The following is a 26,868-nucleotide window of genomic DNA, read 5'->3' on the forward strand; positions in this document are numbered from 1 at the left end:
TGTTTCCAGTACACGGGTACCTTTCTAGCACACAACTTCTAGGGTCTGTCATTATCATATGCATGGTAAAAAGCATGTTGGGTGAAATTGCTTTTTTTAGTGCTGAGCCTGAAAAGGGCTCAGGTAGGAAAAAGTTTTCAGTAGGTTTTCAACTGGAATCTGTGATTTTGGTTAAGGGTGTTTGTAGTTTCCAAAATTATGCACAAAATTCTGCATGTTGTACATGTGTACATCTTTTTTAGAGAAGGATAGTCCACAGAGAGGTCCATGACAAAAAATTATGAATCACTGCCACAAAGTTGCCCTTTTTCTTAAAATTTACTTGACTTAATGATTATGTGGAATAACAGCTCCATCTACTTTTCTGTTCAGCTTCTAGTGAACAATAAAATCATTAGCTTGGACCTTCCTGTGGCCGAGGTTTACAAGAAAGTCTGGTGTACCACGAATGAGGTATGTGCTTCTTTTCTTGCTTGGAGATTGTGGTTTTCCTTTTCTGGCTTATGCAGATTTGTACCAGGAAGAGCAGTTGTTAATTGCTACTTACACAGCCTGTATCAGCACAGTGGAACTAAACTTCCCCAATTTGTGGTTTGTGTGGAGAAAATTAGTCATCTTGTCTTTTTAAAAGAATCTGACTAGTGAAGGTAGAAGAGGTTCGGGAGAGGATGAGCATTTTCTTACTGTGCACAGCACAGGCTGTGCTGTTCAGGCTCAAACTAGAAGATAAGAGGACAGCCAGTGTCTGAGGAAGCACCATGATGGAGATGCTTGCTATCTTGAATCCTTCTTAGGTTGGCACCTTTCTGCTGAAATCAATTCTCAGCTTTCTCTGGTCCTACTCACTTTGAGAAGAGTTTCCTAGGGTCTGTCTAGTAGTTTCTATTTTACTAATTGGGGCATTGAAACTCAAAAGGGCAGTTTTTCTTGAAGCAGGGAATATGGAAATAAAGGAAATATAGTGCTCTGGTTCTTACTTTGGTACTGTCTTTTTTGTCTGTTTAGGAGGTCTTAGATATTTCATTCCACCTTTCTTTACCCCTTTGTTAGTGTCTGTCTTCTGTTTCTTCCTTTCCTGACTTCCTATGTCCTTTCCTTCTCCTCCATTTCTCTCTCTTTTTTCTCATTCCTTCCCATCTCCCCTACTTTACTGGGGCTTCAGTAAATGAATCAAATAAATAATTTAATTACATCAAGCTAGTATACTAGTGAAGCAAAGCAAACTTTTTTATATTTAGTCTCAAATATTTCTGTAGAGATCATGAAACTAAATTGGCAGTGTACTGTTTCTACATTTTGACCTTTAGTTTATTTTTGTGCCTCTCTTTTCTGTTCTTCCTCTGGGCTGGTAGTCCTTATCACTGTTTTCTCTTGGTCTACTGCGAGTTGGGTAGATGTAGCACTTTTGGCAGAGGGTCACATAGAAGACCAGCCATCCAGCATGTCTTGCCACTGACATTTTAGTATCAAAACAGAATGATACACTGGAGAGGATGTGAGAAATAGGAACACTCTTTCATTGCTGCTGGGAATGTAAAATGGTGCGGTTGCTGTGGAAGACAGTTTGACAGTTCCTCAGAAAGCTAAGTATAGAATTACCATCTGGCATGGCAATCCCACTACTAGGTATATACCTAAAAGAATGGAAAAGAGGAACTCAAACAGATATGCACACCGATGTTCATAGAAGCATTATTCACAATTGCCAAAATATGGAACCAACCCAAAATCCATCAACCAATGAATGGATAAACAAAATGTGGTATATACATGCAATGTAATGTTATTTAGCCATAAAAAGAAATGAAGTTCTGATTCATGTGACAACATGGATGAACTTTGAAGACATCATATTAAGTGAATTAAGTCAGATACAAAAGGACAAATATTGTATGGTCTCACTGATATGAAATAATTAGAAGTAGCAAACTCATAGAGTTAGAATCTAGAATACAGGTTACCAGGGGTTAGTTGAGGGTAGGGAATGAGGAGTTAAAGCTTAAATTGCACAGAATTTCTTTTTTGGGTTGATTCTGAAGTTTTGAAAATGGATAGTGGTGATGGTAGCACGATGTTGTAGGTGTAATTAACAGCCCTGTATTATATGTGAATGTGGTTAAAAGGGGAAATGTTAGGTCATATATGTTTCCAGAAAAAAAAATTAAAGGATTAAAAAAAAAAGTACAGATTTCGTTCTTAATGCACAGAAAAAAGTGAGACCAGTCCTTTGTGGGCGTCCTTATAAGTGGCAGCATAGAACCCTGAGGATCCTCAGGACATCTTCCCTTTTGAACCATGAGGCAAGAGAGAAATTGAGACTCATTCCTCCCTTACATTGGTGTGCTTCCTCTACTGAAAAGTTCTCCTGGCAAAATCCAGAGTTTGTGGGAGCTTTTTATCTAGGCCTTCATTAACTGTCCTTCTTTACTTTGTCCTCCGTTTCTCTGATAAAACAGCCCATCTCATTAGCTACTGACTAGAATCTGTTCTGTTTTTTATGTCTGTTTCTCTCTCTGTCCATAGTTCGTGGCTGTTCTCTTTTTGAGGAGTTACCATTGGGCTTCCTCGGCTGTGAACAGATTGTGACTGACTGGCTTTTCGGACAGTATCTCTTCCTCTAGGATTCCCTCTGCTGAAACAGAGCATGGACTTGGGGGCAAAGGGCTTGAATTAGTGTGGTGCTTCTTCTCCCACTGAATTTTATGTAGTCTGACTTTGAGTCTCTGTTTCTCATCTCAAAAATGAAAATAATAATATATAACATGCCTGGCTCAGTACTTGGCACATATTGAACTCTTATAATCCTCCCATTTAATCTTCTAGTTTATGAAAGGCTTGCTCCTATTCATTTTAGTCAGGTTATAGGTTTTAGCATGAAGAAATTGGAATGAACCCTCTTCCTTGTTATATAGTTATATAGAATCTCAGGTTCTTCACAGGCAGAAGATTGATATATTTCCTTTCCTTGCTTTTGATTCCTGAGTCTTGAGTCAGAGCTCTTTGACCTAATCAATCTTGCTAGTCTTGAATCACTGGGTAGTGGTCCTGTTGGTTTGTAAAGAATTTCTGCTCCTGAGGGAGGCATGGGCTTTGAATTAGATGTGGGCTTATAGATCTAATTATTTGAACAAGCTGATTAGCTTTGCAGAAAAGGGGAGTAATATAAAGTGGTTAATTAGCATAGGGCCTAACAGAATGAAGACTCAATAGATAATAATTGCTATAGCTCTTGCTTAGGGTTGTAGTGAGAGAAATGAGATAGTGTCTGTAAAGTGCTTCATGCAACACCTGGGCTGTACTAGATGTTAGGTAAAATTTGCTTTCTTTCCCCTAAGTGAATTGTAGTACATTGAAACTCTAGGAGATGTTCTGGTTAAGGCTTTGTCAAAAAATCATGGTTCTCCACATTGCTGCGGCATTAAGCAAGACCAGGTCCCGAGTCCTTTGCATTTTCCTTTAGGCCTGTGTGCAAGTACCTTTCCCCAATTTTCTCTGCTCAGGGAGAGCCCATGAGGATTGTTTATCGTATGCGGGGTTTGCTGGGTGATGCCACCGAAGAATTCATCGAGTCCCTAGACTCCACCACAGGTATGGCCCTTTGCACAGATGATGCATATTTTATTTGAGGTTTGGGACCAAAGAGTGGTTCATGTCCTGGGATTTAGGGGTATTCTCAGCAAATACTCTCTTTTGCCCTTGTATCAAAATTGTGGGGAGATGACTTCTCCAACTGAGGAAAAATATAGACATCTATGACCTGAGTCAGATACCTCTGGGAATTTGGGGGGTAACTAAGCTTTTAAGAAAAAGCAATTAGGAACAAACTTGTTCAGCTATATTTTTTGGCTTGGTTTTTTTGTTTTTCCTCATTAATGGTGGTGGTGCTTGTTTAACATTTGAGTAAATTACCAATTTTAATTGACTTGGGCCTTTAGCTCCTAGTGGGAGTGAGATAGTACAGTTCAATTTCTAATATTGATCTTTTTTATTGGCTGCCTCTTTTTAGGATATATGGGAAAGGGAAACAGCTATCTGTTTGAAAGAGGGCTATCCCAACCTCACCTTCCCCTCCATTTATGCTTGGCTTCCCTTCTCCCTCAGATGAAGAAGAGGATGAAGAAGAAGTGTATAAGATGGCTGGTGTGATGGCTCAGTGTGGGGGCCTGGAGTGCATGCTTAACAGACTGGCAGGGATCAAGGATTTCAAACAGGGACGGCACCTTCTAACAGTGAGTTGGGGCAGCAAGGCAAGACCAGCCCTCTGGCTTTGGGAGACTCTTTTGGAAAGAAGCTTATGGCTGTTGTACCGTTTAACCTTAGAGGGCAGCATGGTGCCACGGATCAAGCCTTCTTTCTACATGTTAGTCAGCTCCCCTGCTCCAGACCCAGCCCTCAGCCCCCAAAAAACTGATGGCAGCCTTCCTTGACATCTCTTTAGTCACCCATGAAATCAAAGTTTGTTTGTCTTTTCTGAAATAATCGTACTTATGCCAATTATTTTTTTTTCAATGAACTTTATCATATAATCCTTTTACTTCTCATCATGTAGGATTTTGTTCAGTTGTCCATCCCACCACCTCATTAGTAAGGCTAAGGGATTCCAAAGGCATCACAAATATTACACTATTATTTTTACCTCCAGGAGATTTGAGAACATATACTACTGAGCCCATGTTTTAAATGACTACCTGGTTCACACTGGGATTGGAAGTTATCAGGAACTTCTTAGTGTCTATGGAGCCTGAAAGCCTTGTGTAGTGAGTGCCCATATATTCATTCTGCATCCCATTGATTCAGAAGCTGAGTCAGTACTGGCATTTCCTCATGACAACAGGGTATCACCTGTTCCATTAAGATCAGTGTTGTTGTCACTGGTTTTAGAGGTCGTGGAGATATACCCAGACCATGGGAGCTACCTTTACAGAATGTTGATGTTTAAAATGATATGCAGCCCATGTGTTCATCAGCTGATATATCTACACAATGGAATATTTTTCAGCTATAAAAAGAAGTAATGTTCTGGTATGTGCTATAGCATGGATGAACTTTGAAGACATCGTATTGAATGAAATAAGCCACCACAAAAAGCCAAATATTGTATGATTTATCTTATATGAAATACATAAAGTAAGAAATTCATAGAGACAAAGCAGAAGAGTGGTTACCAGGGTGGTGGGAGGGGAGAAGAGGGATTTATTGCTAAATGAGCATGAGTTTAGGTTTAGGATGATAGAAGCAGTTTGAAGTAAGTAGTGGTAAAAGTCACATAGTATTATCAGTGTACTTAATGTCAAAGAATTGTCCACTTAAAATGGTTAAAATAATTTTTACATTATATATATTTTACCACAATTAAAAAGAAATCTTTTTTTTTTTAACAAAAGAAAAAGCGTTGTGAGACCCAGCCATCTTACTATGCCCTCTCACCTATCCCTACTGTCCTCCACATTTCAGGAAGAGTACCTGCTGTTTATTATACATGACCTCTTTTAGACATTTCTTTCCTGCTTGTCCTGACTCCTTATGCTCTCAGGTGTCTCATGGGTTTTGATTGCTTTTCTTGTCAGGTGCTCCTGAAATTGTTCAGTTACTGTGTGAAGGTGAAAGTCAACCGGCAGCAGCTGGTCAAGTTGGAAATGAACACTTTGAATGTCATGCTGGGAACTCTCAACTTGGTAAAGAGTGTGGGCAGCAAGTAATAAAATTGAACCTTGTATGTCCTGGGAGGGGAGGAAAACATCTGAATTCTGGGCTCAGATGAGATGACTCTCTGGGCTCTTAAAGCCCTTCATCTGCCTGGGCTGACTGGCACAGAGGCTTGGTCACTTAGGGTGCTCTTTCTGGTGGTTCACCTCTGTGCTGCTTCCTTCCATGGCACACAATAGCTTCCTGTGCCTTCCCTGAAAATTAGATCTGAGATGAGAGGAAGATGGTCCCCAAAACGGTCCCAACTATACACCAATTATTTTCCTCAGTGCAGCCAAGGAAGAGATATGCAACATCACATTTTCATTGTCTTCAAAAACCTGTCTTTGGTTTGTGTGTATGTGTATGTACACACACACATTTGTCTCTTTCTTAACGCATGCACACACACACAGTCTCTGGGAATTAAGGCCAATCACAACAGCATTGAAGAGTGGGGGTGGGGGACTGTGGCTTTATCCTCAGGATAACAGGGTCTCCTTCTACAGGCCCTGGTAGCTGAGCAAGAGAGCAAGGATAGTGGGGGTGCAGCTGTGGCTGAGCAGGTGCTTAGCATCATGGAGATCATCCTAGATGAGTCCAACGCTGAGCCCCTGAGTGAAGACAAGGTGAGTAGGGGTCTACCTAGTCCATCAATACTTGGGCACAAACTTATCTATGTCTGGCTGAGCTCAACTGAAAATGATTGAACCTGCTCAGGTCAAAGAAATGACAAAGTAACTAATGTTGACATCATTACATTGAAGCCTGAAATCTTTGGATCCTAGGGATCCAAAGCCGCTAAGGATATTCTTTTGTTCAAAAGCAGTTCTTTAATAGAATTTCAGCATATCCCAGCTGATAAACAGGGCCTTTGTCTAATGCTTAATTTCACCCTGGAGGAAACTCTTTTGCTCAAAGAAATGAAGTGAGCCACTTAATGTTATGTAGTTGATTACTGATGGAATCAGGCCTAGAACCCATGCATTTAAGTCCCAGTTCAGTTTCTCTACACATATTTGCAACTGTGCCTTCCCCATTCTTGTGGGGTGCATGAATATCAGATAGCCTGCATTCTTTTAGGTAGGGGAAGTAGGGTCTGTATTCACCTATTTTGACTCTCTGAGAATATTAACTGAGCCATAAACAGAAACTGAGAAACTGATTTGTCAAGTAGAGTACACATTACACTGTTTATTATTCTTTAAGGGCTATTTCTGATGGCTCTTGTGAAAGTGAATGACCTTTGGGGGGTCAGAAGTTGGCCTTAGCTATTCTGACCCCTTTAATGGGCCTTCCATCCTCTTTCCTATTGCAGGGTAACCTCCTCCTGACAGGTGACAAAGATCAACTTGTGATGCTCCTGGACCAGATCAACAGTACCTTTGTTCGCTCTAACCCTAGCGTGCTCCAGGGCCTGCTTCGCATTATCCCATACCTGTCATTTGGGGAAGTAGAGAAAATGCAAATCCTGGTGGAGCGATTTAAACCATACTGCAGCTTTGATAAGTATGTCACTTGGATTTCATGCAGCTAAATGAGGGTCCCAGTAAAAAGCCTGAACTAGTTTTGTGAGACCAAGAAAGAATCAAGTGAATTTCTATTAAATTTTTTTAGTCAACTCACTAGAGACCTATGTGGGCAAGTTCTGGCTTTTAAGGGGCCCAGACTTATTGGGAGGGGGGGGAGGTGTCAAAATTAAAATATGTTGCGTCATAAAATATATATATTGTGTCACTATATATATATATAGTAAAAGTAGCCATTTATTGGTCAGAGAAGAAGTGATTGGTGAGATGGGAGGGGGTATGCCAGGATGTAGCTGTCACGTGTGCAAAAGCATGAACATGTAAGAGAATTTTGTGTGTTTGGGGGACTTAGCCAGTAAGAGGGAGAGTGGCAGGAGCCCTCTCAGAAGGGTCTTTCATGTCATGTTTAATGAGTTTAAACTTGATCCTTTAGGCTGTTGAAGGTTAATGAAGGGAACAATATGATCAATTTTTGTTCTTCTTTTCACACCCTTGGACTCTGCTCTTTCCTCCTAGGTATGATGAAGATCACAGTGGTGATGATAAAGTCTTCCTAGATTGCTTCTGTAAGATAGCAGCTGGCATCAAGAACAATAGCAATGGGCATCAACTGAAGGATCTGATTCTCCAGAAGGGAATCACCCAGAATGCCCTTGACTATATGAAAAAGCATATCCCCACTGCCAAGAAGTAAGAAGCACCTCCCTCAGTGTTTGCATTCCCCTCTGTCCACTTCCTTTTTCCTTATCATCTTAACATAAAGCTTCATATGCTTCCTTTGGCCTTCCTGAGCATCTTCCTCCCTTCTGGAAACTATCAGAGTAACCTGTCAACCTCTGAAGAGTCCTTTGGGACTATGGGAAAAGGATGGTATCTCTTTGGGTTCTATCTAAATGCTCATTTCTTTATCAGCTTCTCAGCTCTGCTTGGTGGTCTTTTATGATTCCTTATGGCACATTTAAAAAAGCACTGGGAGCTTGAGCCAGAAACAGGGAGAACTGATTTCTAGGTGGCCACTGCTTTACTGGCCTGCTACAAAGTCTTCCTTTGTTTTGCAGCTTGGATGCTGATATCTGGAAAAAGTTTTTATCTCGCCCAGCCCTGCCATTTATCTTGCGGCTTCTTCGGGGCCTGGCCATCCAACACCCTGCCACTCAGGTGAGTAGGTGGCGTGCATGTGGCCCTTATTCTGGAGACAGGACATGTAGTGTGCGGGAATCATGCGCTCTCCTCATCTGTCACTGACTGAATGAATACAGCCATCTCGATTAGCTTTAAGATGTGACTTGCCCTAAGACCTCTAAAGTAAAAGAGAATCTCAGATGACATCTAGTTCATTCCTCTCTTATACTGGAAGGATTAAGTTATGTTTGTGGTTTCTTCCTTCAACTGAGGGCTTTGCTATCTCACAGGTTAGCTGAGTAGCGGTTTTGTTTCTGGTCACAGTTACTGGGACATTTGTAATACCATCACTACCATTTTCTGCTCTACTTCAGTCAGCTGAAGATGTTAAGGGAAGCTCATCCCTTCCATTCTGCTGCTTATTCCTCATCTCTTCCTGCTGTCTGCAGTGTCTGTTGCCCATCATAAATCCAAACTGACCCCAGACCCGTGGCCAGGGCTGTGTTTTTTTTTAATTAAATATTTTATTTTGAGATACTGGGATAATACAGAGAGATCATGTTTACCTTTTACTCAGTGTCTCCAGTGGTTACATCTTGGAAAACTATAGTCTAATGCCACAACTAGGATATTGATGTTGATACAGTTAAGACAGAGAATGTTTCCATCACAACCTTTTATTTATTTTTTTTTTTATTAACGGAAAGAAAAAAAAAGAAATTAACACAACATTTAGAAATCATACCATTCTACATATGCACTCAGTAATTCTTAACATCATCACATAGATGCGTGATCATCGTTTCTTAGTACATTTGCATCGGTTTAGAAGAACTAGCAACACAACAGAAAAAGATATAGAATGTTAATATAGAGAAAACAAATAAAAGTAATAATAATAGTAAAAAAAAGAACCTATAGCTCAGATGCAGCTTCATTCAGTGTTTTAACATGATTACTTTACAATTAGGTATTATTGTGCTGTCCATTTTTGAGTTTTTGTATCTAGTCCCGTTGCACAGTCTGTATCCCTTCAGCTTCAATTACCCATTATCTTACCGTTTCTAACTCCTGCTGGACTCTGTTACCAATGACATATTTCAAGTTTATTCTCGAATGTCCGTTCACATCAGTGGGACCATACAGTATTTGTCCTTTAGTTTTTGGCTGGACTCACTCAGCATAATATTCTCTAGGTCCATCCATGTTATTACATGCTTCATAAGTTTATCTTGTCTTAAAGCTGCATAATATTCCATCGTATGTATATACCACAGTTTGTTTAGCCATTCTTCTGTTGATGGATCCATCACAACCAAGATCCCACCTATTGCCCTTTTAGAGCCACATCCACCTTGCTCCCCACCACTCCCATCACTAACTCCTTGTAATTACTAATATATTTTTCATATCCATAATGTTGTCATTTCAAGAATATTATATAAATAGAATCATATAGTATGTTACCTTTTGGGATCGACTTTTGGATTGAATCAATAGTTCCTTCCTTTCTGTTGCTGAGTAGAGCCCTATAATATGGATGTACCAGTATGTCTAACCAAAAACACATTGAAGGGTATTTGAGCTGTTTCCAGTTTTTGGCTATCATGAATAAACATTCATGTGCAGATTTTTACATAAATATAGGTTTTTCATTTCTGTGGGACAGACACCCAAGAACGCAGTTGCTTGGTTGTGTGGTAGTTACCTATTTAGTTTTGCAAGAAATAGCCAAATGCTTTCCAGAGTGGCTGTACCATTTTACATTCCCGTCAACAACATATAAGCTATTAATTTATCATTCTGATATGTGTGTAGTAATAGTTCATTGTGGTTTTAATTTGTATTTCCTTACTGACTAGTGACTTGGAACATCTTTTCATGTACGTGTTGACCATCTTTTTATCTTCTTCAGTGAAACATCTATTTGTGTCTTTTGCCTGTTTTCTAATTAGATTATATTTTTGAATGTTGTGTGTTAAAAATTTTTAGGACTAGAATTATTTTTGTATTCTACATTGAATATAGTTCCACATTCTCTTTTGGTTGTCTGTTCAGATAATTCCAAAAATATGGTAACTTGGTTACAGTAAAGATTCTTCCTTATGTCTCATACATAAGGGATTTCTAGTGCTCTAAACTTTTGTTTGATTCAGGGGAGATGGTCATAATTAGTATTTTTTAATGGAGATAAATACAATTTTCCCAACATATGAGTCTTCACAGAAATAGAGTTGTGATTGGCCAAAAGCAACGCAGTGAGGTCAGAACTCAAGTCAACTGGTTTCCACACTTATTATTAGTTACTAAATTGAATTACTTTCTTTAGAGTAAGGCTTTACCTAGTTAGATCTTGGCATTCACATTTCCATTCATTCAATACATATTTATTGAGCACCAGTTGTGTACCTTGTACTGTGCTAAGCTGAGGAGACGGTAAGCAAGGCAGTCACAGTCTGTGTCCTCCGGGGCTTACTGTCTAGTGAAAGATAGAGCCAAATAGCTACTAGTAATTAAACAGTGAAATAAGTGCAGTGTGGAAGAGGTCCAAGGAAAGAGGAGTTTTAAGAAGAGAGCATGGTACCAGCAAAGGCTCGATGGCAAAGGAGATCATAAAGCATTACAGGTATTGAAAGTTTTTGTGTATGAGGAGTGAGACATGGCAACAGCTGATAATGGAGAGGTGAGCATTGGTCCAGACCACCTGGGGCTTTTTCTCTGAGGGGAGGAATTGGATTTTCTCCTAAGGGTAGTGTCTCTGGCTCTGTTATAGAGAAAGAAGTAGAAAGAATACTTGGTAGACTTACAGTCATCTGGGTGACAATGGCGTAGAAAAGTAGGCAGTGGAGATGGAACTGAGTGGATTCAACAGAGACCCTGGGAGGTAGAATAAATAGAATTTGGAGATTGATTGCACATAGAGAAGATGGCTGAATCAAGAGCTATACTCAGTTTTTGGTTTTGGTGAAAGTGTGAATATTGTGCCATTGAAGGAGATAGGGAGCACAGGAGGCTTGAGAGTAAGGTGGAGGAGAATTTATTATATTTTCCTATTAATCTATGGTCTGTCCTCCTAATTAGGTCTTCAGTTCTTCAGCACCTAGAATAGCTCTCTCCCCTCCCCAATACCTTCACATATACACAGAGTAAATATCCAGAATGTTGAATTTGAGGTACCTGTTCACTTCAATAGGCAGTTGAAATATGGGACCAACATGTAGGAGCACGAGACATAACATGTAATTTTGCTGAGGTACGAATTTGAAGTGTACCTGCTATGAGAATAGATTAATGAGCTAGTGAGTAATCCGAGTTGACTGCTGAGCATTCACATTGTAATTGCAGCTTTGCTTTGTTGTTTTCAGTTTGTCAAATACACAGCAATTGCCATCAATTCGCTTCAGTGTTCTGATGTTCTCTCACCCCCATTTTAAGAAGCATGGTGTTATGTGCACTGGTTTCAAGTGTGGGTTCCTTTTAAACAGTTTTTCCTTATCCCTACTGTCACTTATGGTAGTTGTACTTTTGGTATCCCTAGGTTGAGGAAATGCCTGTGTTTCCCAGGTTTGGTGGACACATAGGGCCCCAGATGAAGAAATTGGGACAGTCCCTTATAAACGTCAGGGGTTCTCTGCTTACACTCACTCTCTTCACCACTCAAGACTATTCAGGTGCTACTTTTCCAGGGGCTTGGAGAAGTTTTAGTCCCTTTTCACTTTCACTGGGTTGGATTCTTTGCCTGTGTTATTTAATTTCTAAACTTCCCAGCAAACCTTGCATTATCCCTGTTTTTATAGAGGGGAGGTCTAAAGCTAAAGAGTATAGTAACTTGTCAAAGGTCAGTGATAAAGCCAAAAATTTTCTTCCATTCATCTGTATCTCTGAAACTGAGTGGATGACATGAGATTATGTACATTTAGTCGATTTTTTTAACCTTCAAGCTCCTGGGAAAAATGTTTCTCCTCATAATTGGAGGAATGCATCCCTCTGGTCTCTTTTTGGCAGGTTCTGATTGGAACTGACTCAATCACAAACCTGCATAAACTGGAGCAGGTGTCAAGTGATGAGGGCATTGGTACTCTGGCAGAGAACCTACTAGAGGCACTACGGGAACACCCTGATGTAAATAAGAAGATTGACGCAGCCCGCAGGGAGACCCGTGCTGAGAAAAAGCGCATGGCCATGGCAATGAGGCAGAAGGCTCTGGGCACCTTGGGCATGACGGTAAAGCCACTTCCCCTAGACCCTGCATTCTTGCTCACACTGTCAATGAGGAAATGGCTATGCCACAGTCATTCAGACTTCAGGACAGGGATGGGGCTGGAGATGGTGAAGGTGAAGCCTGGTCAGGAAGAGAAAGGAACTAGGTGTGCAAGGCATTGTATTAGATCCTCACCTTCATGGTGCTTACTGTCCCGTTAGGCAAAGGAGACTCAGAAGTTAAGTGACTAAAAAATGTCACATAAACATTAGAAATGGTGATAATAACTTGTTTATATATGCCAAGCATATATAAACAATATAAACAAGCTGGGGTTGGTATGGCTGGCATAAAGAAAGGGGACTTTCTTGGTGACAAGTGGCACCTTGCCAGGATTCCAGCTGGATAGTTTCCTCTGCTTCAATTGTTCCTATAGGACAAGGAGAATAACATAAAAATCCGGGTCTCTAATTGAGTTACCTTTACCCTCATTAGAAGCCAACTAGAGGCTTTTCTTTTGATGCAGCAGTCCTACTAGTGTCTGTGAAGGTCACCCCTGTTCCTGAGTACACCCTAGCTATGGTTCGAAGGTGGGTGGAAATTCCCTTCTGACATGCCAACTGGGGTTCTCTTACAGACAAATGAAAAAGGCCAGGTTGTGACCAAGACAGCGCTACTGAAGCAGATGGAAGAGCTGATCGAGGAGCCAGGCCTCACATGCTGCATCTGCAGGGAGGGATACAAGTTCCAGGTACAGTTGTTGGGCCTGGAGTTGGGTGTGCAGGTGTGGGCCTTAATGGTTCAGCCTGGCCCTTGTGCCAGGTGCCATCACTCTTCAACAGGCCTTTTTGTTCTTTAATAGGCCAGGGTCAATGCCTACATCTTAAGAGCTGCACTTGACACCCAATGGAAAGGCCAGGCATCCTCTTTAGAGGCAGAAAGGCAAATCAGTCTGAATATTGATCTTCATTATTAACACAGTCATCGTCAGCTACCACTCAGTGGGTGCCTTTCTATATGCTAGACCCTGTGCTCAAAGCTTTTATGTAAACTGTGTACTTTTATCTTCAAACCTGTAAAAAGTCCTAATATATGGATGAAAAATTAAAGGTCACTTGGGAGTGCCAGAGTCCCAGCCCAGGCCTCTCTAACTTCAGAGCTGGACTTTTAAAAACTCTCCATGCTTCTTCCATTCAGGATAACTGGGGAGAAGATCAGAACCTTAATTTTCTAGGCACTACCAAACTAGATTACAACTGAAAGGAGTGGAATGGAAAGTGCCTATTTGCTCCCCACAAAGGACTCTTGCTCTCCAGCTTGAATTTACTACTTAGTACTTAAGCTATTGAAGGGTAAGTAGTCCTAGAAAGCAGGCTCTTTGGAGTTGCCTGACAGGTTTTGAAATGTAAGCAAGATACATCAAGAAGGTATTTTATTCTTCATTCTCAGATAACTGAAGCAAGAAGAAAAGAATGACAGTTTAGGCTTGCTTTCCTGCCTCTCCATCTGCACAGCATCTTCTTTTTGGTTGTTACCCACACTCCTCATTTTACTTAGGGCTGTGCCTAACCAAGTGCATAGTCAACAGCCCGAGGTTCCTATCATCACTCATTCTCATAAACACATCCCTAGTTAAAACCTGAATCCCTAAATCCCTAGGAAGATAGAAACTCACTTCCACTCTGTTCTGCTTTACCTCGTTCCCAAAGCCTGACTTGGAGTTTCTTTTCACCTCTTTTGTTTTGATGTTGCCTTTGCAGCCTACGAAGGTTTTGGGAATTTATACCTTCACTAAGCGTGTAGCCTTGGAGGAGCTGGAGAATAAGCCCCGTAAACAGCAGGGCTACAGCACTGTATCCCACTTCAACATTGTGCACTACGATTGCCACCTAGCTGCTGTCAGGTAGGTCCTGGCTCTTGTGACATGGCCACCTCCTTCAGTAGGTCTGTTCATACACCTTTCCCTTCTCCTTCATATACGCTTCAACTCATGCTAAACCTGGAAGGCAGAAAGATTAGACTCAAGTCACTTTGGAGGAGTGGGCATCTTGCCCATGGTCCTGAAGTTGGAGGGAGTGGGAAGTCCAGTTCTGAGATTTTCAATCTGTTCCTAAGTTAATGGCAAGTTGAGTGTTTCTACCCTAAATCACATAGGTGTACTTACCATATAGCCAGGAAAAGTTGCTTTGGCTTTTGGCCCAAGGCTGGTGAAGGCAGATCTTGCTGCTTACTTGAATCGGTGAAGCCAGCATTTACCATATCAAGTTACAAATGGCTAATTCTCTCTGGGGTCTAGAGCTATTTAGTCAGCTTACTTCCGTAGTGTTAGCAAACCCCCTACCCCTACTTGCCCAGGTGTCTTGTTGCCAAATTAATTCCAGCAGTCACTTGCCCCTACCCTCCTCCCAATCCAGGTTGGCTCGAGGCCGAGAAGAGTGGGAAAGTGCTGCCCTTCAGAATGCCAACACTAAATGCAATGGGCTCCTTCCAGTTTGGGGACCCCATGTCCCTGAGTCGGCTTTTGCCACTTGCTTGGCAAGGTGAGTGTTGGTCATTTTGCATGGTAGGAAAGAAGGGGTTCCCAGGAAGTGGGGAAAGATCAGCTATCAGCCCAACCCATGATAACACCATTTTCTATCACCTTCATTGATAGCCATTTTCTATCACCTTCATTGGGAAGTTTTGTCTCTGCTTGCTAGGTAGAGAGCTCCCCAGAGCAGATAGGGGCCAGCAGAGGGAAATGGACATTTACTGAAGTGATGACCTGCTGCTGAAAAACCAGCACCCTGGTTTTTCATCTTCTAGTGCCCCATGTAAAATTTCTAGTTATTCACTCCCTTTTCTCCCTTTGTTGATCTTGTGACATAATCCCTGACTTGATCCTTGGGCCAAAATTTCCCCACTTGGGAAGCTTGTATTATGTGTGGTAAAGAGGTGTAAGTAATAAAAATGGCTTAGTGGTATGGAGAATATCAAGCTCCTTTTCAGGCCTCCCTGGTCCTGAAGATCCAGGTTAGAATAACTGAAGCCTTTACAAGAGTCTCGTCTCTTGCTGATGCTTTTATGGAATTGTGCCTTACCCCCAATTCCTATTTTAAAACTCAAGGATGAAAAGGTGTACAATACCATAAAACAGGTACCTAGCAATAACAGTGATGAAAGTAATAATGATCATATATGAGTGCTTACCATGTGATCTTATTATTTGAGGCACAGAGATGCTGAATAACTTATTATTCATGGTGGTATGATTAATAAGAGGCAGATACCAGAAAGGTGCTAAGGTATATTGATATAGAAAAAGCTTTAATTCAGAGCTTAAAGAGATTATTCTTATGGATAGAGTCCCTTGTCTGCAAGAATAGATGAGTTCTGTATTCTATCAAAATTTACTTCCATGATAAGGCCATGATGAGTCCTATGGCATTTGTCCATCAAAAAATGGGCCCCCAAGATCTGGTGAGTTCTCATCCCAGCTTGGAGAGTCACATTCAATCACAGCAGAAATGAAAACATCCTATGCTGTTGCCTTCCTCCTAGCCTCAGTTCTTGTCTTTCATTCTCCCTTTCATTTCCTCTATCCATTTGTGTAACCTTTGCAACCATCAGATAAAGGGATGCTAAAGGGAAAGGGAAGCTCTGTCTTCTAAATCGTGTTTTCACCAGAGAACTCAGTTCCATTTCTCTCTGTCTCAGCATTTGTTCTGCTTCTTTTTAGACACAATACTTACCTCCAGGAATGTACGGGCCAACGGGAACCCACCTACCAGCTCAACATCCATGATATCAAACTGCTCTTCCTACGCTTTGCCATGGAGCAGTCGTTCAGCGCTGACACCGGCGGGGGTGGCCGGGAGAGCAACATCCACCTGATCCCTTACATCATTCACACTGTGCTTTACGTCCTGAACACGTCAGTATCCCCGTGGGCAGCATCTCAACTGACCCACCCTTCACCCCTCTGCCCAACAAGATCTCCCAGCTTTCCTGTCTCCTCCCTGGTTAGTTTCAGAGCAGATATTTGACCTAGGATAGCCTTTACCAAGGTAGGGATGATCATCTGCGGCCTTTTTGGAGTCACACAGAATAAGGCATTAAAAGTGACTTCCATTCTAAAACTCTCCTATCTTCTACCATGGGCAGCCTAGGATTTCAGACTTGGACTGACCTTCAGCCCAGAGAGTAACAGGAAATGGGAGAAACCAGGCTCTCAAAGCCTCTACTCTGTTCTCCTGGATGAGAGGAGACCACAGGTTGGGATCGCATTGCATGCAATCTTTAGTCAAAGGCATACAAGTTATTAGAGGTGAAAGTTTCATATCAGGTTGATGCAGCAGAACTAAGGATCCATTTCATAAATGGGAAACTGAATTTGTTATTCCTTGTTTTATCTCCAGTGAGTAAAGCTTCTGATAAGAGGGGGAAAGAGAGTGTTGAAGTTTATCTGGGAAAAGCAACTGAGAAGGAAGGCAGCCAAAGAAAGAATAGATTTGTGTTTTTATCCCTACATATATATTATGAAACAGTTAGGTTGATACCAAAGTTATAATTTTAAAGAAGCACTCAGGAGGGTAGAGAATACTCCTCTTTCATTCCATCCCCAGTTTTAAAGGCAAAATAAGATTTTATATACCTTAGCTTTTATTTAAATGGTTTTATACTTTAAGGCCCCATCTTCTAACAAGAGTCTTAAAAATCGTTTGGGTAGAGAATGAATAGGCTGTGGGAAGTACACAGAGGCAGCTGCAGCTCACTTTAGGCAACAGAACAATCTGTCTCTTTGTCTTTTATGGTCCACTCTTGTTCAACAATGTTACTTTCTCCCTCCCTCCTATTTCCTTGTGAAATGGAAGGCTGACTTCCAGATGCATGCTTCATTGTTAAAACGCATGGGCAGGTCTCTATTAGAGTGTATTATATCATCTGTTAAACTATTTAAGCTGTCAGGAAAACACCTGGCATTACTGACAGCACAAACATTCCCACTTATCCAGACTACTTGAGCCCTAGCCAATTGCTAATTACCAGTATTCTATAGCCTTTGATAGAGCCCTTTGTTTTTGCAGAGAGACACGTTTCTTGGAAGCCATGAGGGGGGTAGACTGCTCCATTCTCCAGGGAGAAAAGCAGAACCAGCAAGGGAGCATGATAAACCCAGAGGATTAGAACTGGTGATTGCAGGTGTCTCCCTGTTTCTCAAATGCCAGATGTTTGCAATTTATGCTGAGTCTCTGAGTTGTAGAGGAAATTGGCCTTGTAATGGTTATCTTGGTCAGGATACATTGTTAAAATGGCTGACCTGGGAGCATCACAGAGGCACTGTTTCTCAGCCACAGACTCTTTCTCCAGCCAGCTATTTTATACTGGTATGGGCTTGGTCATGGGAGCCTGGGAGGGGAGAGGGAATAGTGTCTTTAGTGGAGCATCTGGGTATATAGGCAAGCATGAAGCACTGTGGTCATGTGAGTTACTGGGAGCAGGTCCTGCATTTGCATACCAGCCAGCTCCAGTGGCAAAAAGTTTTTGATTCCCCATATATCTGGAAAGTCAGTTGAGTACTTTCCTCTGCTCCAACCATGCCCATTCTTCAGGGAGCAGAAGCAGTAGGTGTCGTGCCCGTCATGTCTTCCTGTACTCTCGTTGGCCAATGTCTGTGGCAGTACTGTCTGTAGACCTGTTAACTTTGAGTCCCACAGCTACTACTGTTTGGTTTTGTTTGTAAAGGGTAAAGAGTCCCAGCCTAGGATTATTTCCTCACAGAATTAGGATAGGGCATTAAGCACTTTTGGCATAAAAGCACCATCTAGGTTATAAGGAAAGTGTAGTCAGACACAGTTGAACAAGGACTTTGGTCATCAGTGACCACTTGTCAAAGCTTCCTCACAGGAGGGAATATAGCTAATGACAGGCTCTTGAGCCAGACTGCCTGGGTTCAAAGCCCAGTTCTTTCACTCCCATGCTGTGTGACTGGACAAAGTATTTAACTTTTTTTCTTCCAGGATTTCCTCTGCTGTGAATTGGGGATAACAATAGTACCTGTCTCCAAGGGTTATTGTGACGATTAAATGAGAGATTCCATGTAAAACACTTAGAAGTTAGATCATCTTTATCATTGCATTTGAGACAAGAGCAAGGATAAGAAACAGCCCTTGCCTGGAAGAAACTGAGGGAAAGAAGACAGACATATAAGAAAACAAACCAAAAGAGAGAACCTAGGAAAGGAGCCAAAAGCAAATTTACTATAAATGACTTAAATATGAGAAATCATGTTTAACTCATGAAGTAAGGGAGTCAGGGAATCCAGATTCACTTATTAGCTGGTGACTTTGGGCATGTTGCTTCACCTCTCTGGGCCTTATATACCATACTAAAAAGGTGATAGCTGTAATCTTCCCAGAGTAGTTAGGGAAGTTTATGTGAGAGAGGGTTTGCAAATGGGTCTTGCTCATTGCTTGATACACAGAGCAGTGCTCAGGAACCAGTGGTTGTTTGGAATTATATCACAGTCCTGATGGGAGTGAGAAGGGAGTATCAAGGACGTTGCTTTGAAGGGGAAGAATTTAATGGATATCTGGAGAGGAGGTAGGGAGTGTATTCAAGGCCGGTAATAGAAATGCTCAGTAGTAGTCCAGGAGTTCAGTGCACTTTAAAAAAACAAAGATGTAAGTTGATCAAGTCCTTCTCCCCTCTTGCACCTGGTACCCTCCTTCCACCCTGGTTTCTTCATTGTCCTTTTCATTCCAGAACCAGAGCAACTTCCCGAGAAGAGAAGAATCTCCAAGGCTTTCTGGAACAGCCCAAGGAGAAATGGGTGGAGAATGCCTTTGAAGTGGATGGGCCCCACTACTTCACTGTCCTGGCCCTGCACATTCTGCCCCCTGAGAAGTGGAGAGCCACACGTGTGGAAATCTTGCGGAGACTGCTGGTGACTTCTCAGGCCCGGGCAGTGGCTCCTGGGGGAGCCACCAGGTCAGTACCTGCTTCAGGGAGCCCTTCCTTAGGCTGCCTGTTGTCTGGATTATGTATTCCCAGTATGTTTGAAATGGCCTAGCCATGTACATGTGTTAAGTGAAGGAACGCTCATTTGACTCATTAATTGCCAACTGATCCTTTTAAGACTGTCACGCAAAGAGTTTAGGCCTGATGATTGGCAGTTGCCTAGTCACGCCTGGGCTTCCACTGGAAAGGCAGAGTCAGCCAGGCCAGGCTTACCTGCTGCTGAAAATTTCAGAGAGGGAGCCAGCAGTGTACACAATGATAATACTAATGAGGAGACAAATTAGGATCGGTTGTGGGTCTAAAACTTAAATCCAGGTTTTCAGAATCTTGCTGGACCTGACCTAAACTAGGAAAGTTTCAACATGACTCAGAGTGGGGATTTTCTTTTCTGTTAAAAACCCATTATTTTTCCTCCTTCGATACATTTCTGTTCCATCTGCCCTACGTTGCATGAACCTTTCTTTCTTTGGACTTACTCTTCTGTTCACGTTGACACATCCCAAAGAAGGAATAGCATTTTAGGAAGGAAGTGGTCAATGTTTTCATGACCTTGTGCTATGATTTGGGTTAGATGGTAAGTGTCTTAAGAGAAACAACCACAAACAAGCAAAAACAAAAATAGCAACAAGCTTTTGGGTGACCAAACTCCATTGATTGCTATGCACAGAATGGACTCCATAAGTACCTCTCTTGGCTGATAATAGCCCTGAAAGATCTCTATCCTGGGGGAACAACATGTGCCACTTGAGTGAAATCTATCTCTGGTTCATTTCTGGAAGATCTGCCCTTCTGACTCTGCTTGAACCCTCTGGATCCTTTAATCTAGGAGCAGAGGAAACATTTCCACATCTGTAGGTCAATAAGGGAGCCAGAGGGAGGAGTTTTAGGCCCATGATAATGACAAACCTAGTAGAGAGGATCCATTTGTCCGAATTGAAACACCTGGTATCTTACCCTTCATCAGCTCTGATTATCAAGCATTGCTGATCCATAGGCACCTAACACACCCAGAGACTACGTTGGAACTCTGTTGTTGAATCCAGCCAATACCAACTTGTTTCTGGAGAGTAGGAGGGAGTGAGACTTGTTAGGTTGCTATTTAACCCCTGCCTCCATTCTAAACATATAACTTTCCAGTGGTTCCCAAGAGTCCAAAGCATTTTTTAATAGTTAAATAGCAGCTACTTAACTATTAAACTATAGATTAATAGTTAAGTAGCTGCTAGAAATCAAAAGTTAGATCTTGAGGATACTAAGTTGTTGATAAACCAGAGTAGGTCTGCATCCATAGCAAATAAAGCAGCTATTAATTGGGCACAGGCTCGCAATAGCAGGTGTGAAATCTGAACCCACAGAAACTGTTTTGCCTTCAGTTAGGAAACTAGAATTCATTACTGTCCCATGCAGTTAAGGAAAAGCCAGTTTGGTCACAGCTTAATTAGTAAATCCAGTATGAACTTAAACTCATGAGTTGCCATTTTCTCTTCAGCAGCTTAGTCACCTTTACTAATTAGCCTTAAATAATTAAGTTGGCAGGGTCTCTCAAGATTCCTGCTTGTTTCCCAGAGAAAAACCAAAGCAATCACTGGTCTGGGGGGCATAAGCCTGGCACCCATGACACAGACCAGAAGAGGTGTTGAGAGTTTGCATGGTATCGGGCCACCCTCTGAGGATAGGTCATGCTGGAAGGACACTTAGAGGGTGTCATCCTGGTTGGGGCAGTGTCATCAGCAGCTGGCTTTGTCCTGTACATATTGTGGGGTGGGAGATACAAAACTGTAACTCCATGAATTTGCACAAGAGAAGTTGACCTTTTCTGCATGTTTCACATTTAGGGAAAAAAGGTTCCTCTGCCAGGAACTTCTGAGTATTTATGCCTGAGCCTTCATCAGAATTTTATCTATTATCTTATCTGGAAGCATGCAGAATTGCAGAGAACTGGGTTATCATCCTCATTCTTAGACCCACCTTACAGTAATTTTCATCTTCTAGACTGGAGCATCCTTATGCGTGGTAGGCATGGGAGAAAGTCAGTGCTTTGGGGATATTGGAGTCAAGGGAGGATTCAGGTAAAATATTTTAGCAAATGGAATTATCTCATTTTATTATTGATCATTAAAACTTTACTTATGTTAATTAAACATTTACTAAACACCTAGTGGGTGGCCTGTCCCGTGCTAGGCCCAATCAGTATAGTTTTAACTTTCATAATAAATAACCTCTATGCTTGTCTTGTTTTTACAATTCTTACATACATCAGTTGCGAATGTGTACACAGACACAAGTTTTAATGGTAAACTTTCTAAAAATATTTTTTTCAATATTTTTACTTTTAAAATAAAACACATCTTTTTGGTTATGGGATGTGTTCCTTATCAATCACAGGTGTAGAATACTCTGTGACAACGGTTCATCCAGCCTTTACTTCCTTATTCAGATGTTAAAGCATTTCCAACCAAATCCTCTCACAGCTCTTGGGTGGTAGAACCGAATTCTAGTACCTGTATTTCACTCCCTGTGCAGAGAGGTATTTAGCCTTTCTGTATTTCATGGTGGCCCTACCTCTGACCAAGAGTGTCTACTGAGAAGGCAGTCAATATTTCAAAGACAGAGTCCTCAATATGTCAAGAGACTGACTGGTTTTTAATCCCAAACTGAATTATTGGAACTGGTTAGAAACAAAGGCGCACAGAGAACAGCTGCAGGGTTATGCCAGGATTTAGGAGGTGTCGGGGTGGTGATGCACACCATCCTAGACATCACTATTGCTCAACACCAATTTTCCACCAGCTTGCTGTTTTTTTTGACACAGTGTATGTTTGACAAATGACTGTTTGGTTGGTTTAGGTATGTTGAGTGTAAAAATTCTCCCAGTGGGAATGTAAAGACTCTGAAGTAGAACCTTGTGTCCTGCTTCATTTATTAGGTACAAGTCCAAGAGCTTGTGTGTGGGCTAAGAGCAAGGGCAACACAGGAGCCCTGTGCTTTCTTTAAACCAGTGGTGTTTTGATGTCATATGGTAATTTATATCTCCCCCAATTTTGTTTTGCCCAGATTTGGAAGAGAGTCAGGACAAAAGATGTATGTTGCGTGGAACATTTTATAATAAATAAACTATTAGGTCCCAGGGTTTCCAAATGTCTTGCCCACAGCTATTTTTTTCTAAGAAGAGAGGTGGGTAGCTGGAACTGTGTGGTGCATAGATCACTGTGACTTTCCTTATTCCCAAATTACTTGGTTTTGTCCTTGAGAGTAGCTAAGGTCTTCCTGGAGATTTTATTTTCATGGAATTTGATTTTATTTTTTAGGCTGACAGATAAGGCAGTGAAGGACTACTCTGCTTATCGTTCTTCTCTTCTCTTTTGGGCCCTGGTCGATCTCATTTATAACATGTTTAAGGTAAGGGAGCCATTGGAATCACAAGCTCATTTCTGCATTGGCACAGAATATCTGCACTACTGGCTCTGACCCTGCCTCGGCATCCAGATAACCTGGAGGAGCTTGGCCCCTGAGAAACAAACTCTGCTGAATTTGGAAAGAGATTTATACTATAAACTTAGAGCCTTACCTCTCTTGATGTATATTGGTAGCCAAGATTACTCCTACCTTGTCAAATCGACTTCAGCTGGCGGATCTTCCCTCCTGAGTGACTGTTTGCTCTTGTCCTCTCTTGGATGAGCTTGGTTGCCCTGCGTGTGGTATGACTTTGGCATAGCTCAGAATGTGGACACCCTTCTCTATCTTGAAAGAATTGGTGTTCTGGGGTGTTCCATTTTATAACTGGACCAAAACAGCTTGATAGAGCATGCTGACAATCCCCTCTCCTTTGGGAAATGCAGACATGAAATGTATAGGTAGTAAAGAATACAGCCACTTGTAGGTTCAGGTGACAGTGCATAATAAGGGGGCTATAAGAGGAATGAAATTAAATTTTGTCCCGGAAGGAAAGTGCACCTTCCAGGTAGAACTTTGGTACATTTGGGGAAGGCTGTGTTTTCTACAGGATTGAAGTAGCTTGACTAATTTTAGATCAAAGAGGTAGCATTAAGTAACGCACCTCCCTCTTCCTGTCTCCCGTTGGTTCTTGTAGAAGGTGCCTACCAGTAACACAGAGGGAGGCTGGTCCTGCTCTCTAGCTGAATATATCCGCCACAATGACATGCCCATCCACGAAGCTGCTGACAAAGCCTTGAAAACCTTTCAGGAGGAGTTCATGCCAGTGGAGACCTTCTCAGAGTTCCTTGATGTGGCTGGTCAGTATCCAGGTTTTAGCTTTCAAAAAACCTCCACAGCAAAGCCCCATCTCTACCTTAGAGGGATTGGCCTTGGCTTTCATCACATTTCAGAAGAAACACAGGGGAGAGCCAGCCTGTCGGCTATCACTCCAAGAACTGGGAAAGATGCTAGAATGTCAAGCCACTGATAACAACAGTAGCAAGCTAAGATGTATTGAGCACTTACTACATCCCAGGGACTGTGCTGCTCATTGTAAATGCGTTATCTCGGGTAGTTCTCAAGGCAACCTTATGTGAGGTAGGACCTATGATTATTCCTATTTTATAGATGGGGTAACTGAAGTTTTGAAGATTGAATAAGTTGCCAAGGGGACACTGCTAAGAGTGGTAGAGCCCCTTTTTGATTCCTGGCTTTTCAGAGAATTAACATAAGAATGGGAGTGCTTGGTGTTTGGGCTCACCTGTCTTCCTCCTACCTCTTGGGATCTGAGACCTCTTATGTCACAGCTGTCCCCAGGCAGACTTGGAAGATTCCAACTCTGAGTCTTAAAATAGGTTTTAAATATCAAAACAGAGCAAAGAGGGTCTCTGAGTGTAAGAATAAGGCAACACTGAAATGTTGCCAAGTAAGGAATCCTAGGACAGCTCCTCATCCTACAGCTAGTATAAGTAAAGTTCATTGTTCTCTCCTATGTACAGCTTCTTTATAGAACGTTTGTCATCCTAATGGCAAACACATTAAAATGTTTTGGATTTCATAACCGAGCATCATGTGACAGCAGGTAGAGGCAACTTGGGCACGTGCTTGGGAAAATTCCCCCAGGCCTTGTTTCATTACAGCCCTCCATCATGCAGGCCTTTCACAGAGATAGCTACCAGAGCCACGGCAGAGGTAACCAAACCTGCCTAACTCTTTTTTTTTCATTAGCTTGTTTAACTGTTTCACTTTTTTTTTTGATGTTTGTTGTAGAAATGTTATAAAGTAAAGTAGGAGGAAAAGAATTCACTCCAGATCCCACTATGAAGAGAAAGCTTCCATTAACATTTTTTTTTCTGTTCATCTCTTTATCTTCTGGGAACTAGACCCACTAAAGGTCTAGAGTGATGAATTCTTTACTCCCAGCTCAGCACCAACCAAGTAATTTTCCAAAAAGCCTTGGGGCCTCTAGTTTGGCTGTCCTCTGCATTGGCCTCAATGAAAGCTATGGGCTAGCACAGGTCTTTGTAGGGTGGTACCCTCTGCCCTCCCAGTGTTATCTGGGTGATTGAGCATCAATACTGTTCACCTCAGTTTCTTTATTAACATCACCAACACTATAGTGCTTAGACATTTAACCGTCTTCGTACCTTAGCTACACTCTTGCTTTCTTCCCAGAAAGTTACCCCTGATTAAGAACAGGCAATCTTATTTATCCCTCTGTCCTCTGAAGCAAGGACAGAGCAGGAGCATCGTAAGGTAGGGAACCTCTGTGGCCTTCCCTTCCTAGTCAGGTTTTTTTTACAGCATGACTTTATTATTTTGTTTAAACTATTAGGAAATATCAGAATATCAGACACACCCTATTCAAGGGCAGGGACAAAAACACCTTCCAGAGCCAACAAGAGATGATCTGTACCACTCTTCCCTTCCATTAGTGCAAATGCTTAGAAGATGACTTTAGTTTGAATGTTGCCAGACCTGTGGGATTAACAACTTCTTGTTTGTTTAATGTGAGGTTTTAATACCCCCGTGCCCTGTTTAGTGAGGGATGGGAGGGTGGGCTGTTGTGCAGTAGTTAGCGTTGACTTGAAGTAGTAATAACTGATGCTGATTGAACACCTTCTGTGCACTAGGTACTTTCACATATACTACCTCATTTAATCCCCACGGCAAGGTAGCAACTTCTCACTGTGCCCATTTGATAGTTGAGGAAAAGGAGTTTCTGATCTTTGGCCACTTGCTCAGGGCCCCAGGATTGGTGGTAGGATCTTAACTCAGAGGAGTCTAGTGTCCTACTACCTTACTCTGCTCCTCCCAGCCCGCGAAGGCAGTGGCTGTTAACCTTTTTCCATCCCTGATCCCTTTGAGAAAATAATGAAAGCCGTGGACACCCCCTCTAGACTTCCTCTGCTTTGTACTTAGTTTACCCTGCAATGAGTCTGTGGACCTAGCTTTAGAATTTCTGCCTAGGGAGATAGTGAAGTTGGCCTTTGATGTTTCAGTGCCTTCAGCCCCCCTAGCAGCACCTGATTCCACCACAGGATTCCTCTTACAGAGCAAGGGTGTTTGTTTGCTGACTGTAACCCCAGTCATTTCTGATCTTTAAGTGAGCAGCTGTGTTGAAGCTTGTTGGAGTACAGTGTGTACTCTGTGTGGATTCAGCAGCCATGACTCAGTGGGGCTAGGGTCTGTGCTTGTCAGCTCATAACCAAATTCTGCCTGCTCTGTTTTCCAGGTCTTTTGTCAGAAATTAATGATCCAGAGAGCTTCCTGAAGGACCTGTTGAACTCAATCCCCTGACCATCCACGCAGAAACTGCAGTTGATGAAGATTGTAGCTAGCTTGCCTTCTCTGTTCTTCCTTTTGCATTGATTTTTAATCCCTCCACTCCCAGGGGATGCTGCATTATTACCTCTCTCTCCTTCCCTCCCTCATTTTTTCTTGGTGTGGCTTGGGGTTTTTAGGCTTCCTGTTTTATCTTGTGTGTGTGGTGCACTAGCTATGAAGTTGTCTGTAACCCAAGCCATCGAAGGACCTGTACATACCTAGGAGCCATGAGTTGTCCTGGCTAACTTAATACTTGAGTGTGCACATCTTGAGAAATAAACAAATGACTTAATACACGTTGAAAAAGAAGGTGTTCACTACTGCTTAAGCCTGTCCTTAGTTGCACTGGCCAAATGCTTTACCTTGAAGGCACAGCTCTTCCTGGCACAGCACAGGAAGACTGATGTATCAGAATTGCTGTGTCTGAGTCTCTTGTCAACACCAAATGCAGCCAGCAAATTGGGGTGCCACATTGTTTGGCTATGATTTTTCTAAAACAAAGCCCATACTTTTATTTTAACTATTTAAGAGCTGGAACCCGAAGCATGGCCTGATAATTTTCTGGTTCTC

The 26,868-nt window shown here is 41.9% G+C and overlaps 1 protein-coding gene across 14 annotated transcripts in view; it reads left to right on the forward strand.

Annotated features, from left to right (window-relative positions):
* Positions 1-26,590, forward strand: part of UBR4 (ubiquitin protein ligase E3 component n-recognin 4) — a 154,827-nt gene extending 128,237 nt beyond the window's left edge. For 10 of the 14 annotated variants that reach the window (XM_077151062.1, XM_077151065.1, XM_077151066.1 and 7 more), the window contains 17 exons: positions 373-453; positions 3,501-3,588; positions 4,102-4,229; positions 5,568-5,675; positions 6,195-6,314; positions 7,004-7,194; positions 7,731-7,904; positions 8,273-8,372; positions 12,342-12,560; positions 13,175-13,288; positions 14,298-14,440; positions 14,922-15,077; positions 16,256-16,450; positions 19,282-19,506; positions 22,845-22,935; positions 23,627-23,789; positions 26,207-26,590. In XM_077151062.1, coding sequence (XP_077007177.1) covers positions 373-453; positions 3,501-3,588; positions 4,102-4,229; positions 5,568-5,675; positions 6,195-6,314; positions 7,004-7,194; positions 7,731-7,904; positions 8,273-8,372; positions 12,342-12,560; positions 13,175-13,288; positions 14,298-14,440; positions 14,922-15,077; positions 16,256-16,450; positions 19,282-19,506; positions 22,845-22,935; positions 23,627-23,789; positions 26,207-26,271 — 2,361 coding nt within the window. In that variant the 3' untranslated portion in view covers positions 26,272-26,590. The remainder of the gene's footprint in view (positions 1-372; positions 454-3,500; positions 3,589-4,101; positions 4,230-5,567; positions 5,676-6,194; positions 6,315-7,003; positions 7,195-7,730; positions 7,905-8,272; positions 8,373-12,341; positions 12,561-13,174; positions 13,289-14,297; positions 14,441-14,921; positions 15,078-16,255; positions 16,451-19,281; positions 19,507-22,844; positions 22,936-23,626; positions 23,790-26,206) is intronic. The other 4 variants (XM_077151067.1, XM_077151071.1, XM_077151074.1 and 1 more) reach the window with 2 other exon arrangements.
* Positions 26,591-26,868: the final 278 nt, after the last annotated feature.

Source organism: Tamandua tetradactyla, chromosome 2 (assembly GCF_023851605.1).
Source record: "Tamandua tetradactyla isolate mTamTet1 chromosome 2, mTamTet1.pri, whole genome shotgun sequence".
NCBI classification, from domain to species: domain Eukaryota; kingdom Metazoa; phylum Chordata; class Mammalia; order Pilosa; family Myrmecophagidae; genus Tamandua; species Tamandua tetradactyla.